We start from the raw sequence: 17,580 nt of genomic DNA, 5'->3' as shown, positions 1-17,580 counted from the left end.
AGCCAGTCTGACCTGTTAGATCATGAATACAGTAGCTATTTATTTTCTTTGGGGGGAAAAAATGATGTTTCCTCTGTAAATAACATTTTAGTGGAAACTGCAGCATTTTTTCCATCTCAATCCATCATGTTTTGCCCCACAGACATCTTGGATTGTAACTGTTGCTGGCCTCTGCTTCACCTCTCAAGGGTGGAGGGTGCGGTGGGAAGGAGTCAGGCAAACACAGGGCCGGGGGCAGGAAGGTCCACTCATAGGAGAGCTCCGGTCTCAGCCAGGCAGCTTCCGCAACCCTCCCTGAGTTCTCAGCAGTTTGAATCTGGCCTGGGAGCAAGAGGGGACTTGGGACAGCCTCCCTGTGGTGCTCCCGGCCCAGGCTCCTCCCACAGAGGACGGGAGTGGTGCCGAGCGAGGTGGGCTCTGTTAGTGCCCAGTCCATTCCCCGCTACGCGTCGGCACTGCTGGAGCCTCCAGGGAGTTCCCGGAGGTGTCGCGCAGGAAGGTGTCAGTTCCAAGCTCAGACTAGTTCCCCTCCTGTGGCACACCTGCCCCGTTACTGATGCGACCAGGCAGATCCACAGTGGTGAGACAGGTGTCACCTTGTCTAAGAAGACTCGTCCAGCGTCAAGGTCCCCAGCCCCCTCGGTGGCCCACATCTCAGGCATGAACAGAGACAAGCTCCCTCGGTGCAGCCAGCAGTCCTCTTCCAGGTTATTAAGGATCGCCCACAGGTTCACGTCCAGAGCCCCGCGTAAGCGAAAGCAAAGGACAGAGCCCCTTGCAGGCCCTGTAGTGCAGTGTTTGGGTCTTTAGTGGAGACAGCAGAGTCACTGAGACGTTCCAGCAGGGCCTTTGCACGCACAGCCAGCTTTGGGAGAGAGGGCCGTGGTGCCGGGCAGGTGAGCCCACGGGCGGGAGGGAGGGGAGGGCGGAGATCGCTGTCCCTCACGCGTGTGCCTCTGCCCCAGGTGAAAGTGACGTCCTGCATTTCACCTCCACCACCACGTCCAAGAACCGAATCATCATCACCTGGCACCGGTACCGGCCCCCCGACTACCGGGACCTCATCAGCTTCACCGTCTACTACAAGGAAGCGTGAGTGTCTGCGCTGCGGACGTCCTCTGTGGGTGGGCTTCATCCTCCCCCCCACCCCCGCTGTCCGGTGACAGCCACGACCACCAGTGACAGCTGTAAATGAAAAAGTGTTTTCTCAACACCTTTCCTTCTCCAGTGGGTGTTTAGAGATGCTTGAATTTAAAAAAAGTCCAAAGCGAAAAACTTAGTGACTTAGGTCAGTCCAAACATTCAGAAGCTGGGATGGAGCGTGTGGTTGCGGCATCATTGTAGCCTTGGTGCCCTCTAACCCATAGTCCACAGATACCTGAATCGGGGTGCTCAGCCCCCCTGGAGGTGACCCTCAGAGGAGTCCGTAGTCTACTCCCGTCACTCTCTGTGGCCCCTCCCCAGATGCTCTGTAGATCGGAAACCCTCCAAACTAGGGATGGAGAATGGAGAGAGACTGACCTCCATGTCCTGAACCTTTCAGGATCTCTCCCAGAATCTGCCAGGGGCATTTCTTGTCCTTCAGAGGACACCTGCCTGCCCGGGCAGCCAGCACGTCTCTCCTGATGGCAGGGATGTCTTCTTGGTCTGCCCCTCCCTTCTGGTGCCTCCTGTATCCAGGTGGTTGCCTGGGCCTCTTAGTCACCCTCTTCACCCAGGTCCCACCTTGACGCCTCTCCCGGTGCCTGGCTTCCTGGAGCTGGAACCAGAGCCATGGTGGCAGCATCTGGTACCCCTTCCCCTGCCACAGCTGGGGCCCTGGGAGTGTCGTGCCTAGGAGAAAGTCCAGATGCAGGATTCTCAGGCATTCACTGTCCCTGCATGCGGGAATCACTCATCCGCCGTCACGACGATCGGGAGGGGTGTGTGAATGCCGGTTTCAGAAACCAGTGGCTGTCCAGCCCTTCCATCTGAGGGGCGTGGGATCCCTGTCCAGCTCCGCATCTGTGCAGAACCACCGTCCTCTTTGACAGTCCTACCAGTGCTCTGGCAGGGTCGGCTGGCACTTTCACCAAGGGGTTGACGTTAGTAGCTGAGATAACCTGGAAACTAAATATTTGAATGTGATAAAAATACTTAAGCAATCAGAATTGTGAGCAAATTAGATTTTGGAGGCTATATTTGAGAAGCTGTTTGTCTGTGGCAAAGGCATTTTCCTCCAGAAGTTATTCTTATCAATAACTGATGTTTGCATTAAGTGACTGCCCTTGTTTTTTCTTTATGGTGGGAAAAAAAAAATGCCACAGTGGGAAGAGAGGGAAAGAGTATTTGTATATACTCTTCAGGAGCAGTGTTTCCAATCTCAGTAATTACAGAACTTACTCTTCCTGAGGCAGAGGGTTTGATTCTATAGTATATAGAGAACCAAGAGAGACCTGGAGTCCGGTAGCTTACTTTGATTCTATAAAGATCTAACTGCTGATATGTTTTACCTAGAATCCCCTTTATGGAAAGTGGAAGGGGGACACCCGGGGGAGGTTTCTTAGAGCTTCCACGTTAGCACCATAAAGCACTGTCTGAGCTTCGTTGACTGTGTTTCAGCCCCTTTAAAAACGTCACGGAGTATGACGGGCAGGACGCCTGCGGCTCCAACAGCTGGAACATGGTGGACGTGGATCTCCCGCCCAACAAGGACGTGGAGCCTGGCATTTTGCTGCACGGGCTGAAGCCCTGGACGCAGTACGCCGTTTACGTGAAGGCCGTGACCCTCACCATGGTGGAGAACGACCACATCCGAGGGGCCAAGAGCGAGATCTTATACATTCGCACCAACGCATCAGGTACCCACTCAGGGCCCCCACCGCCCCCGCCTCATCAGCTCACGCTCCTCGCTCATGACAAGATGTAGTCAGAGGGCTGTCCCTGAGCTGCGCCCATTGTCTCCCCCGTCCTGGGCCAGGGTGTTTTTCGTTTGTATGCCTTCTCAGTATATCAGTATAATACCTTAGCAGTATCATTTTTTTTTCCCTACTCCCAATACCCCAGCCTCTTCCAGGACATCTTCTCTGGACTTGGGACCCTCTTCCATCATCATTCTGATTGTCCTGGACCAGTGAGCCCAGGTCCCCCAGGGTGCTGGGTTGGTTTCTTTGGGAGGCCCCAACAGGATACAGTCCCCTGGGTTCCCCTTCTTGTTTATTTGGATAGTTGGACCTCTGGGAACTGAAGCCCTGCTGGTTGGTGTTCCAGTTTATCTTGGGCTCACTGGCTTCTCACCTTCATCCTGTGGCGCCTAGGGTTCCAAGTAAACAAACACAAGTTGAAAAGCATGAGAGGAACCACGTGGTAGACACTGCAAATGATTGCTGATGAAAATGTGCCTTCTTCTCCCCCGATCCCCATTTTCTAAACTACCTCATTTCTCAACTCCAGAGTCTGAAACTAATGAGAGCAAACGTTTGTGTCAATTTTCCAAGTGTATAAATACCAGGTTAGAAGTAGGGAAATGCACATCATTTTAAAAGGCACTTAAACATTCTTTGATGATAGCCGTTGTTACAATGCGTAGGCTGTTACAACACATATAAGATAGCACAAAGAGAATTTAAATGGCAAAGAGGGAGAGGAAAAAATGTTGGTCAGGAAATCCTTTTGCTTATGTTCTCTTGCCTCCTCCTCCCCTCCCTTGTTCCATCCCAGTGCTCTTCTAAGTGGCTGTGATCATGTCACTGATGGTACAGCATTTGTATCAATAAATGTGATGCAGGCTTCTGATTCTAGGCCTGGGATGATGTAGCAGAGGCTCAAGGAAACAGAACAAGTTGTTCAGCCTAAAAATTTGGAAGTAATTCATTGTGACTAATTTAGGGAAAATAAAAATCTTTCATTGCTATGACCAATTCTTAAGAAACTTGTTCCCTTTCCCCAAAGATGGAAAACAACGCGCTGCACAAATTGAGTCAGTTTGCTCCATTTGGCGCCCATCCTTACAGGTGTCAGAGAATGGCTTAGTCCTCGGCTCCCGTGTTTTTGTGACACCTGTTATTGAAACATCTCGGGGTCAGCTGTGTTTTTCTGAAATACTTATTCTAGGAAGCGCTAAAATGGCCTAGCATTTAGTAGTTAACATTTCCCCAGAGAAAGTTAGCATTAGTCATAACTTTTTCCTAACATCCTTCCGTAAAAGTGTTCAGAACCTCATGTATATGTTGTCCCTTAAGGTTTCAAATGTGAAAAGCAGCTTGTGTGGGAAGCTCAGCTCAGTGCTCTGTGATGACGTAGGGCTGAGATGGGGATGTGTGAGGGAGCCTCAAGAAGGAGCGGACATAGGTATACAAACAGCTAATTCATGTTGTTGTATAGCAGAAACTAACATGACATTGTAAAGCAGGTATACTCCAATTAAAAAAAGCAGCTTGCATGACCACATTGCTTAAGTGGCACATAACGAAGGTGTTTTTCGCACTTTGGTAAACCTACCAAAATCAATGCTTTTTTTGTGAACCTAATGAAAACAAGATTTCAGTGGTCCCTGGATGCATTTGCCCTTTATATACAATTCAGCTCTGGGGATTTAGGGGCAACAGTTTGACCAGAGTCTTATGCTTTGCCTGTAAATCGATATTCTTTTGATGGTAACAAGAGTCCATGACTTAAAATCAGGGCTTTATATGTGTTCCAGATATTTTTAGACTTCTCATAGTCATAACTCCATACTTGCACTGATTCGTGGTTATACAGTTGTCAGATTTACAGACCCTTTTTCATCGCCTTCTCCTCCAGAGCCCCCTGTGCCCCACCCCACACCCTCCATCACCCTTTTTACGTCCCCTTTCATTTTGGCTTTTTTCCTTTTTTATCAGAGATTCAAAACCTCAAATAAAATAGAAGTCAGTCCGTTTTTTTCTAATTTTTTAAAACTTTATTTTAATTGAAGGATAATTGCTTTAAAATATTGTGTTGGTTTCTGCCATATATCCACACGAATCTGCCATAGGTAAACCTATGCCCCCTCCCCCTTGAACCCCCCCCATCCCATACATACTACACACACACACACAAGGCAGTTGGTCTTACCATTTGCTGACACTGCCCGAGTTAAACGTCTTGGAGGATGGCAGCGCTGATACATGAGGACAGTCCAGCATTTGCATTAACGGTAGATTCTAAGTCGTCCCTCCCAACCCCGGCTGCGTCCCCACCGCCCTTTGCCGTGGACTGCTCAGTCCTGTTTGTCACCGCGGAGATGCCCTGAGAACAGATGCTATAAAGGAAAAGTAAGACAGGTGGGAAAGGAGGTTCGGGTGGCGTCTTGTGTCTGTGTCCACCGCCGTGTCCTGTCCAGGTCACACTCTGGTGGGTTTGCGCTGGGTGGAAGCCTGGGCCTCGGCTTCCTTGCATTTTCTGACGCGTCCTCTGCCCCCTCCCAGTTCCTTCCATCCCCCTGGATGTCCTCTCCGCCTCAAACTCCTCTTCTCAGCTGATCGTGAAGTGGAACCCACCCTCCCTGCCCAACGGCAACCTGAGCTACTACATCGTGCGCTGGCAGCGCCAGCCCCAGGACAGCTACCTGTACCGGCACAACTACTGCTCCAAAGGTGAGGGGGCGGCCGGGTGCGCCTGTGGGCAGTGGGCGGCTGCGGCGGTCCTGAGCCCGGGGCGCGGGCTCTCCCCTCCCGCAGCCCGTGTAACCTGGCTCGCGCCGGGCCACTCTGTTCCGAGCAGACAAAATCCCCATCAGGAAGTACGCCGACGGCACCATCGACGTCGAGGAGGTGACGGAGAACCCCAAGACCGAGGTGTGCGGCGGGGAGAAAGGGCCGTGCTGCGCGTGCCCCAAAACCGAAGCCGAGAAGCAGGCGGAGAAGGAGGAGGCCGAGTACCGCAAGGTCTTCGAGAACTTCCTGCACAACGCCATCTTCGTGCCCAGGTACCGCCATCTTCCTGCCCGGGTACCGCCATCTTGGTGCCCGGGCACCGCCATCTTTGCACCCAGGCCCCACGTCCTCCGCGGTGCCGGCTCCCTGACCCCAGCCCACCATGCGCAGGTTGACAGCCTGCAAGTGAGGCCCTGGGGGCCATCACGGAGAGACCACAGGGTGGGTGACTGGCTGGGCAGGTGGGCACTCAGCCCTGACGGACGGGCCGGGAGCTCGCAGCCTGCGCTGTGGGGGCCGCCAGGGTGACGGGCGACAGGTGACAGCCGGCCAGCCCCCTGTGGGCTCAGGGAGTGGCAAGCAGCGGCCACGAGCAGACACCTGCCAGTGAAGGAGCCGGGGTTTGGGCCCTTCCTGCGCCTCCCTGCCAGACTGCCAGCCTGGCCAAGGAGGGGCGAAGTGAGAAGGAGAAACTCAGAGTCAGTTTTGAAAGGGGCTCCACTTCAAAGCATAACCGAACACCACAGGGTTCCTTGAAAAAGTTTGTGAAGCCGTGCCAAAGACAGCCTTTCCAAGACAAACAGCTCGACCCCAGGGTATCTGTCTTCTCTGTTCCTCCAGCCGCCACTTCTGCCACGTGGGGACAAAATGGATGAAAATAAATGTGTAGAGCAGAATTTTTCAAGTTGCCAAAAGCTGGGAACAACCCATGTGTCCACCAGCAGATGAAGGGATGAGCCAATGTGGTCTTTCCCTGCGGTGGAATATTATTTAACCATGTAAAGGAATGACATTCTGAACAACACGAACAAGCCTTGAAAACACTATGCTGAGTGAAAGCAGCCAGGTGCAGAGGGTGATATTACGTGACTCCATGTGTGTGAAATATCCAGAACAGGAAAATTCATGGCAACGGAAAGTAGATCACAGATTACCAAGTGCTGGCAGAGGGAAAATGAAGAGTTATTCCTTACTCTGTGTAGAGCTTCTGTTTGGGGTGATGAAAGATTTTGGGGATGGTTACACAGCATTATGAATGTCATCAATGACACTGAATTTCACCTCTAAAAAGTGGTTAAAATTACAAAGTTTTGTTAGCTTTTTTTTTTTAATTGTAAAAGTTTGTTTTACCACAACAAAAAATAGTTAAAAAACAAAAACAGAGGGACATTCAACAGGGCAGCCTTGTAGTGTCTGGGGAAGGAGATGGAAATGGGGTGGTGGCTGATAGTGCCTTTTTCTTCCTGAAAAATTGTAGCACAGGGTTTAGAAACAATCTTGTGCCTGAAATCTGGGCAAAGGAGCAGGATCCAGGCCAGCGTTTTACCTGCAAGCCGGTTTCCCCACCCCCATGGTGCCCCTGCTGCCAGTGTGTTCTCCTGGGCATCCGTCTTCTCCCAGCTCCCCACCCGCAGGGATACCAGCGGCCCCCGGCTTCTGTTTATGCTGCATTTGCTTTGCCCTCAAAGGCTCTCTTAGGTTGTAGCAACAGAAGGTTTTGAGAGAGACTTCTATTTTCTGTCAAGTGACCTTCCTGGTATTTGTATACTAGTCAAAGATAGACATCTTACTTTAGAAGTCTTTAAAACAGGAAATCGAGACCTTTTAGAAGTGGAGGCACTAGCTTTTTCTTTTTCCCAGAATAAACTCTGGGTTGTTTAACAGCTTTCTTCCCCCTCCCTTCTTCTCCTGCCGTTGAAACCATAGCACCTCCCGGCCTGCCCCACCAGTGACATGTTCTGCTCACAGTGGATGGCAGGGCTGCCGCTCACGTGTTAGACGAGATGTTCTGTGTGTTGTGCATGCTTTCAAGAATCAGGAAGTTTGAGGGAGGTTAGAAAAGAGCTCAAAGATGTTTTCAAACTAGAACCCAGGTTCAGTGGCTTTTTTTTTTTTTTTTTTTTTTTTTTTTTTTTCCACCACCCGTATTCATTAACAGTGAATTTGAGGCCTGGGCCTTCCTCCCAACAAACCAGGAAAAGACTGGTTCACAATTGGAAAAGGAGTACAATGAGGCCGTAGGTTGTTACCCTGCTTATGTAACTTATATGCAGAGTACATCATGCAAAATGCCAGGCTGGATGAACCACCAGCTGGAATCAAGGTTGCTGAGAGAAATATCAACAACCTCAGCTATGCAGATAGCACCAGCCTGATGACAGAAGGTGAAGAGGAACTAAAGAGCCCCTTGAGGGTGAAAGAGGAGAGTGAAAAATCTGGCTTAAAACTCAACATTTGGACTTCCCTGGTGGCTCAGTGATGAAAAGTCCACTTGCTGGTATAGGAGATCTGGGTTTGATTAGTGATCCTGGAGAAGCCCCCATGCTGCGACTCAGTCCAAGCTCCACAGGAGCTGAACCTGTGCTCTAGAGCCCACGCAAGCCCTGCAGCAAGAGAAGCCTGAGCACCGCAGCCAGAGAAAAGCCCGCACAGCAGCAAAGACCAGCACAGCCAATAAATAAGAAATAATTTTAAAAAGAACTTAACGTTTAAAAAACTAAGATTGTAACATCCAGTCCCATTACTTCATGGCATATAGATGGGGAGATGTGGAAGCTGACTGACTTTATTTTCTTGGGCTCCAAAATCACTGTGGACTGTGTGACTGCAGCCAGGAAATTAAAAGATGCTTGCTCCTTGGAAGGAAAGCTATGACAAACCTAGACAGCATATTAAAAAGTAGAGACATCACTCTGCCAACAGAGGTCCATATAATCAAAGTTATGGTTTTTCCAGTAGCATGTATGGATATGAAAGTTGGACTATAAAGAAAGCTGAGCACTGAAGAATTGATGCTTTTGAACTGTGATGCTGTAGAAGACTCTTGAGAGTCCCTTGGACTGCAAGATCCAACCAGTGAATCCTAAAGGAAATCAACCCTAATTATTCACTGGAAGGACTGATACTTAAGCTGAAGCTCTGATAGTTTGGCCACCTGATGATAACAGCCGACTCATTGGAAAAGGTCCTGATACTGGTAAAGATTGAGGGCAGGAGGAAAAGGGAGCAAAAGAGGATAAGATAGTTGGAGGACATCACCGACTTAACAGACATAAGTTTGAGCAAACTCCAGGAGACAGTGAAGGATGAGGAAGCCTGGCGTGCTGCAGTCCATGGAGTCACAAAGAGTCGGACGCTACTGAGGGACCGAACAATAGCTATCGAGTAACCACTCAGGGAGCAAGAGGGTGGTTTGGATGGTGAGACTGAGGTTTGCAGTGCGGAGAAAGCAAAATAAATGATGAGGAAGGAAATCCCCATATAATTTGTTGGTTGTTATATACAAGGGGGTTGAATAGCTCCTTTTATTCCAAGGTGAAGATTTTTCTTTTCTTTCTCTCACTTTGGCTCGAGTCAGAGGAAAGACAAGAGAGGCAGAAGCCCTCACTCACAAGCCACGTTTCTTTCCTCCTTGCAGACCCGAACGGAAGCGGAGGGAGGTCATGCAGATCGCCAACACCACCATGTCCAGCCGGAGCAGGAACACCACGGTGCTGGACACCTACAACATCACAGACCCGGAAGAGCTCGAGACCGAGTACCCTTTCTTCGAGAGCAGAGTGGACAACAAGGAGAGAACTGTCATCTCCAACCTCCGGCCTTTTACTCTGTACCGAATTGACATCCACAGCTGTAACCATGAGGCTGAGAAGCTTGGCTGCAGCGCCTCCAACTTTGTCTTTGCAAGAACCATGCCTGCAGGTACAGTGTGATCCACCTCACCCACACCCAACCTAGTGGAGCAGACTGATTTGAAGAGACAGAGGCTGACACTCTTAGTCTGTCCTGCTGATTAAAGAACAGTGGTCGTTTGCAGGTGGCTTGGAAGCCCAACAGGGAATGGCATCCATGCATAGCGACCCCACTCCCACCCCAGTCTCTCCATGCAAAGTACTTTGAGAGCAGGGAGCTTGATTCAGGATCGACTCTTTTCCTTCTTCTCGTGGGTTTGCGTTATGCATTCCCACAGCCCTTTTCTGCCAGGCCCCTCCCTGAGTTTCCATGAAATCCCTAGTGTGCGGCCCTGATTCAGAGTGAGCATCACTCCTCAGGGGCAGCTCCCGTGCAGTCTTTGGTCCTGCTTGCTTAGTCTTCACCTTCCCCTTGAAAGTTAGAAGCTGCCTATGGCTCAGACAGCCACACATCCACCTTTCAGGATGGGCGAACTGCAGCATTCGCTTCCCTGCAGAGCTGGCAGGGAACACAGAGTGTCTGCGTCGGGATGGGGCCTCCTGGGTTCGGTTCCAGCCTCTGCCAGACAACCCAGCCTTCCTCTCCTCACCCTCCCAGGAGAGACACAGCCCAGCTGATTTCTCAGAGCCCTTCCCAGCTGGAACTTGCAGTGACTTTGCTCACCACCTGGCTTACTCCTTTAAGAAACAAAACCAAGAGAGCAAGCACCCCAGCCTCCCCTGGCAGCTGGAGGAATTGCTGATTGCACTCCAGCGAGCTTGTGCTCAGCACCAGCTTCCTGGTGGCTTCCTCCCAGGCAGGCTTGAGGACCATCCTTCACACCTACCCAGGAGTTGTATCTGCTGCATGCAAATGCAGAGCACAGGGTCCAGGACCCCGCCTGCAGGCTGGGGCCTCCACTTCTGCTCACGGCGCGCCTTTTCCATGCTGCTGGTATCGACGGCATCGCGTAGAAGCCGAGAACCAGACCTGAGTGACTCAAATTGCCGAGATAGTCCTCCTGTGCTCGAGAGTAGGCTTTTCTGTTGAGGGACCGGTGTGGGAAGGGAGGGTATGTTGGCATCTTGAGACTTATAATCATTAGATTGTTCCGATTCCAAAACCCCTGCTGTGTGTGCGTGGCCAGGCCAGGAGGAGTCACCACGGCTGCTGTCCACTGTCCTGTGTGAGGGACTGGGGAGGCCGTTCTTAAGTTAGTCCAGTGTTTCTGTCCCTCCCTGGGGGCTCGAAGCTAACTTTCTTGCCTGTTTCAATTGTTGCACAGAAGGAGCAGATGACATTCCTGGGCCAGTGACCTGGGAGCCAAGGCCTGAGAATTCCATCTTTTTAAAATGGCCAGAACCTGAGAATCCCAATGGATTGATCCTCATGTATGAAATAAAATATGGATCCCAAGTGGAGGTGAGTCTGGATGCCGGGCACGTGTGGGTGCATTTCCATTACAGGTGTGGTGTACATTACACTGAAACACAGGGCACCCCCCGGTTAGCTGAAGTCTAAACAGTGGAATAAGGAGGTGAGTCAGTGAGGATTTAGGTCTTTCTAGCAGCTCTCTGCTCTTTGAGGAATTTTCATGGTGTGCAAGGAGCTGGCTTATCCTCACCCCCCAAGAAACTGCTTCTTTACAGAAAGTGATCTTTTGGCCTAGAGACTGGTCTTAATAACTTAATCTTTCTGAAACTCTTTTTGGTTAAAGAAATAAGGTCTGGTTAGCGCTTGGGTGCGCTTTCAGTTACTGGAGGACTGCCACCACGTAGAGCCAGTGTTTGCCCTTTTCCTGTGAATCGCCATCAGCGTTCAGCGGGAGGCGAGCGGCCAGGCAGCCACAGCCGCCCGTTTCCAACAGGGAATTGACACCTGTGTTTTATTTCTTCCAGGATCAGCGGGAATGTGTGTCCAGACAGGAGTACAGGAAGTATGGAGGAGCCAAGCTAAACCGGCTCAACCCAGGGAACTACACAGCCCGGATCCAGGCCACCTCTCTCTCTGGGAATGGGTCTTGGACGGATCCTGTGTTCTTCTACGTTCAGGCCAAGAGTAAGGCCATGGTGGGAGCTGCTGATGGGGCCGGGACCGGGGAAGCCTGATTTTCTGATTCCCATCACCCACCACTGAGAAGAGGCACACTAATGCCAGCACCCTATCTGGGGGCTCAGGCTGGGGGGCTGCCGCATGTGGAGTCCCTGCCTCAGGGACCCTCTTAAGAGGGAGTCAGCAAGGGGGTCCTTGCTCTCAGCTTGAGTTACGTCCAGAACATTTTACAAAGTACTGAATTGACCATTCTGCCTTCTGCCTCATTAGGGATGCTGGTTGGGGCTCAAACTTAGGGCTTAGCATCCTAAGGGGGGACACAAACCCGGGGGCCTTCTGGTGCAGCCTGCTTTAGGGCAGGAGTCGTCACACGACAGAATCCCAGGCGGAGGCAGCGCCCCATCACCGCTCATCGGTAAAATACAGATGCGCTTATAAAGCAGCAGCGCGCATTGAGAGTACGCAGTACTCCCTCTGTGGTGATGGACTTCCCATGTGGCGCAAGTAGTAGAGAACCTCCTGCCAGTACAGAGACGTTAGAGACTTGGGTTCGCTCCCTGGGTCAGGACAATCCCCTGGAGGAAAGCATGGCAACACAGTCCAGTATTCCTCCCTGGAGAATCCCATGGACAGAGGAGCCTGGCGGGCTACAGTCCTTGGGGTTGCAAAGCGTTGGACATGACTGAAGCATGCATGCACACACACACTCCCCATTTGGCACAGAGGCTGGGCTGTGTGTTCAGTTTATGCTGAAACCATCAACACGACAGTATTCTTAGAAGGCCATTCTGTGTGAGGAGTTTAGATTTTAAAACTGAGTTTTGTAAAATGTATGAGCACAAGGGCACTGTACTTGCTTGGCCAAGAAAATTCGCTATTTTCGGTTGGTGACATAAATATTCCTTGTTATTTCCATTTTGAGTTTGTACTATTTTGTAGTAGAAACCAGATTTTTAAGATTATTTCATGTTCAGATAATGGGATCAGACTGGTCGTAACACTATTCCTGACTGCTTGCTGGAGAAAAAGCGACCCCCGCGTGCTGAGTGGTGCTTCTTTTGGGTCGAGTGGGCAGTTCCCACTGCCCTGGTCCTCTCTGGCATGCACACCCGTGCTGCTCTGGTCCGGAGTCTGAGTTATTAAACTCAGGATTCAGTGGATCCAGCAGTCCATCTGGTTAGTGCCTGAAAGTCCAAGACACGCATGATATTTAGAAATCGACGGCGTGACAGATACCAAAAGAAGGATGGGGGGAAATAGAGTTGCCGACCTTGAGGCATCATTTCATGAGCCTGGCACTGTATGAGGGCAAAACAGATACTTAAACAGATCGTTCCGTCATCTGAAATGGTCTGAATTCTCCATGCACCCCACGTCACCTGCTCTATGCAGTTGGCAGGTGCCATGCCCTCCAGCAAGGGAACTTTCTCCGTACTCCCAGAGCCCTCCCCAAAGAAGCGACTTCTTGCCCTGCTCTGCGGCCTTCCCCTGTCCACATCCATCCCTCAGGAACAGAGCCCAGGTTTAGAGGACTCGGGCAGCGCTGTGTTCTTTGAAACAGCAGCGTGGGCTTCTGACGCGGTGAGCTTGGCTATCTGCTGTTGCCCCCCGTTAATCCTGTGGGTCCTGGGAGACCATGGGACACCCAGAGCCCCTCTGGTGGCACCTTTCCGGCAGGAGTTAGCAAACACCACTGGGAAACTGGATCTGTGTGCCTGCTTTACTATCAGGAGGCTCTTCCTTGTGTCAGACCAGATTCCCTCCTGCTACGATTGAACCTCCTCTCCTGTTCCGTCCTCAGAGGAGACAGAAGCTTTGGAAGCTTTCTGGCAACTGCTCTCCTTTTAGGAGCTCTTCATGTGCTTGAATACTATTAAATTACTCTTCAAGCTTTTCTTCTCCAGACTAAATAATCTCAAGTTTTGGGCCCTTTCTCATAAGCCAGTCTCAGAAACCAATTTTCCAGCCATTCAATCATTTTGTTCTTCTCTGGATGTGTTCCAGTTTCTGCATGTCCCTGTTGAAATGTGAAACTCAAAAAGAACACGGTACAACCTGACCAGTAGTACAAGTGATACAAATAGAATAAATAGTCCTCAGGGAGCAAAAAAAAAAAAAAACCTCCGCTAGCTTCCCAAAAGCCGTGTTAACTTCCAGCTGTTTTCAAGAACTAGAAAATCTAGGAGCCTGCATCCATTTCTAGAGCATTTTGATAAAAATACTTTAATTAAAAAATTAAAATAGGTTTAATAGTCCTTACAGAGTAATAATAATAGTATTTAGTGGCAAAGTAATTATTGATGGGGGGCTTAACAGATGTAACTGGGTCCCCAGTGAGTTCACCCTCATTTCCACATAGACATTTCTCAAATATCCCACAGGCGCTTGAGATGCCTCACGCACAAAACCAGAATCACAGCTGGCACCTTCAGAATCCCTCCCCACCCGCCTATTCCTCGGCTCAGTCTGTGGCCCTGTAACCCGCACAGTCCCCAAGCCAGAAGCCTCGCTGCCAACGCTCCCCTTTCCTTCTCTCCTGCCACCCACTTCTCATTCAGACCCACGTCTCATCTTTTCTGCCTCTGCGTTCTCTCTGGAGTCCAGCTTCTGTAGCCACCACCACCACCTCAGCTCAGAGCCTCTAAGGCACTTACTTCGTGGGGAAAGTGCGAGCTGGGGTACAGGAAGCCTAGATGCCAAGGCCAGCCCGCTGCCTGTGTGCCCTTGCGGGGGACAGTTCATCTCTGTGAGTCTTGGTCATTCATAGAAAAGGAGCAGTGATTCCCTGGTGAGGTCCAAGTTGGGCAACGCAGAACATGCCCAGGACCCCTCCCCTGGAAAGGGCAGAGTCCCCTCCCTACTGCCAGCCGCTCAGGCTGTCCTCGGGCACAGCCAGCTCTCCCCACCCAAGTGCCATCAAGTTCCCTGCAGGGCTGGAGGGCGCCCCTGTCCCTCCTCATCTGCAGAGTGCAGTTCACGCTACTTAGCCTGGACAGGGCCCCTGGGAGCCGGCCCTGACTTCTCTGCATGTCACTTCCAGCCGTGCTATGCTTGGCCAGCTTCTCCTGACTCCTTCCGCACTCTTGTTTCCTCCCTGCCTCCTTGCAGTGTGTGTAGTCCACTTGTCTGGTGGTTCTGCTACCTGTGGACATACTGATGGCCAGCGTCCGGCTGAATTTTCTAAGCCTGTGGATCAGTGTCCAGCCTGTCATCTGTCATCTAAGAGCTGAGTGTGGTAACGAGCAGGTGTGAGCTCTGTGGTCTCAGGCTGTAACTGTGGCCTCTGATGTTTGGGGGAGAATTCAGAGCAGCTTTGGTAAAGGGTACCATCCAATTACTCTTGTTTTTTTTTAAGTTGTCTGTGAAAGTGTCTTAAGACAGATTGAGCTTGAGCACTATATACATAAAAATCTATTCATCTTATTTTAGCAAATGTATGCAACTCCATTAATAGTCGTCTAACTGTATGTGTCTGTGTGTGTGCACTCAGTTGTGTCCAGCTCTTTCCAACCCTGTGGGCTATGGACCACCAGGCTTCTCTGTCCATGGGATTTTCCAGGCGATAATACTGGCATGGGTTGCCATTTCCTACCCCAGGGATTGAACCTGTGTCTCCCAGGTCTCCTGCATTGCAGGCAGATTCTTTAGCGCTGAGCCACCAGAGATTATTTTACTTGAATCCATCATTTGAACTATTTCAGAATATACTTAGGTTTGCCATGGGCGGAGTTCCTCACGCTGGCCCCCAGCATACCCATGGCATAGGTTGACAGTAAAAATGACTCTATTTCTCAGTCTGCACTTCTTTAATATTTTTGCAAATGACTTGGTTTCCTTTCTCTTTTTTTGTTATAGACAACTAGAATTCCTAGTTCGTGATAAGCAATAGAGGAATTCTCAGGGACTTTTTTTTATACTTTCAACTAAATATGAAATATGTTCATCTGCTGACATGCTCTCATTTCTGGCTTGTTTCTGCAGCGACATATGAGAGCTTCATCCACCTGATCATCGCTCTGCCCATTGCGGTTCTGTTGATAGTGGGAGGCTTGGTTATAATGCTGTACATCTTCCATAGAAAAAGGTGAGTACCTTGGTGCGAAGTTCAGACACTTGCTGCTTCGGACTGGTTTGATGATTTGAACCTGAGTTAAGATGAACTTTTTGAGGAGTTTAAGGAAATATCTTATGGATCAGAAAATCTGATTTTCCAGTCAAATGTTCTTTACAGAAAAAGAGAACATTTTCTAATTTCAGCAGCAGAAATTTTTTTTTTTTTTTTTTTGGAGTCTGGTTGACCCATCACAGATATTGCTGCTTCTGCAAAGCTTTTTCAAACATGGTATTTTAACCCTCTCCATAAAATAAGCTTTCAGTTTCCAATGAAGTAAAGAAAGAAAGGTTTCTAATTTGAGGCCAAGGAGGAAGCCAAGAGAGGCTTTAGGGTGAGCTGTCCTGATGGCACTCCCCTCCCCCACTCCTCCTGGTCCTTAATGAATCAGAACAAATAAAACAGATGAAAGTACAAACAGAAATGTGTGGTGGTGTTTTTTTTTGTTTTTTCTAACCTAAATTTCGTCTTTTTGGCAGAAATAACAGCAGGCTGGGAAATGGAGTGCTGTATGCCTCTGTGAACCCGGAGTATTTCAGTGCAGCTGATGGTAAGTCCCTGCCTGAGGTCCCAGCTCGGGAGCTTTTGAGTGTTAGTAATTCAGGGGAAGACGTTTACGTTGTTTTGAGGTACTTTTGACCTCAGATCTGTCTTCATTAATACTTTCTTTTTTAAAAAACCAAAGTTTTGAGCAATTCACTGCATATGTCAAAAATTCTAGGACTGTCTGAGCTGCCCCAAGAGAATATGGGCTTCAGAGATGAATGTGGCCAGCACAGTAATTCATTTATTTAATTGCCTGAAATTTTATGGTAGAATGAAAAAAGTTGTGTAGTTGTCAACATCTAGTTGAAGATATGCTGGAGCTGACAAAGCAGTCCTTTTAAACTAGTTTTACCTTGAGTTCCATGTCTTTAAAATTGTCTTTGATCACCATGGCTTCTCAGCTTTTTGTATCTTGGAGATTTTCTGTTCATTCCCTCCTGACTAGGGTCTCCATGGCCCATTCACATTCCCTCTAGTAATTACTCATGAGAGCTGTTTAATTTAAACGGCTGAGAAGGTCTGACTTGGAAGTTGGATTGTGCTTTTTTTCCCCTTTTTTGCTATCTTGTCTTCCTAGTTTGCCAAAATCCAACCTTTTCAAAGTAAGTCAGGGTGAGCCCTTTGCCCTTGGGTGCCACTAACTGGCCCTTTGCTAGGGGCATTCACAAATGCCAACCCATTTGATCCCTACATCCTTATGAAGGTGAAAGTGTTAGTCACTTAGTCATGCCTGACTCCTTGCAAACCCATGCATGGACTGTAGCCTGCCAGGCTCCTCTGTCCATGACAGTCTCCAGGCAAGACCATGCGTGGGCAGCCATTCCCTTCTCCAGGGGATCTTCCTGACCCAGGAATCAAGCCCTGGCCTCTTGCATTGCAGGCAGATTCCTTACCGTCTGAGCCACCAAGAAACCCTGTAGAATGGATTTTCTGATGCTTCTGTCTCTTCATTGGGTGATGAGGCTCAGAGAAGAAACACGCCCAGATCACAGAACTAGGCGGTTGAGAAGTCAGGGTAAAGCAGTCCTGGGCACTGTGTTAACGTGCGATGCAGCTGCTGTGGGGAAGGACTGTGAGGTTCTGGGGGTATTGCAGGCAAGCTGGCCCGTGGAAGGAGCTGGACCCAGTCTGTCAAATGCATAAAGAGTGGAATTAGGAAAATTGTTTGACTCTCCCATGCTTCAGATAGAAGTGTGTATGCAGGAGACATGAAATAAAGAGTCCTGATTATTCTAACTGCTCATCCTCATCAAATGGGGAAACGATTAAAAGCACTATATATAAGTGTGTGATCTTTATTACTGTGATTCCTTTAATAATTTC

The 17,580-nt window shown here is 49.6% G+C and overlaps 1 protein-coding gene across 1 annotated transcript in view; it reads left to right on the top strand.

Moving 5' to 3' along the window:
* Positions 1-17,580, top strand: part of IGF1R (insulin like growth factor 1 receptor) — a 301,873-nt gene that overhangs the window by 254,100 nt on the left and 30,193 nt on the right. The window contains exons 7-15 of the mRNA XM_040257012.1: positions 966-1,092; positions 2,602-2,840; positions 5,430-5,597; positions 5,725-5,929; positions 9,295-9,578; positions 10,834-10,970; positions 11,447-11,606; positions 15,582-15,684; positions 16,191-16,261. Coding sequence (XP_040112946.1) covers positions 966-1,092; positions 2,602-2,840; positions 5,430-5,597; positions 5,725-5,929; positions 9,295-9,578; positions 10,834-10,970; positions 11,447-11,606; positions 15,582-15,684; positions 16,191-16,261 — 1,494 coding nt within the window. The remainder of the gene's footprint in view (positions 1-965; positions 1,093-2,601; positions 2,841-5,429; positions 5,598-5,724; positions 5,930-9,294; positions 9,579-10,833; positions 10,971-11,446; positions 11,607-15,581; positions 15,685-16,190; positions 16,262-17,580) is intronic.

Source organism: Oryx dammah, unplaced genomic scaffold (genome assembly GCF_014754425.2).
Source record: "Oryx dammah isolate SB20612 unplaced genomic scaffold, SCBI_Odam_1.1 HiC_scaffold_16, whole genome shotgun sequence".
NCBI classification, from domain to species: Eukaryota; Metazoa; Chordata; class Mammalia; order Artiodactyla; family Bovidae; genus Oryx; species Oryx dammah.
This window is presented reverse-complemented; position numbering and strand designations above follow the sequence as displayed.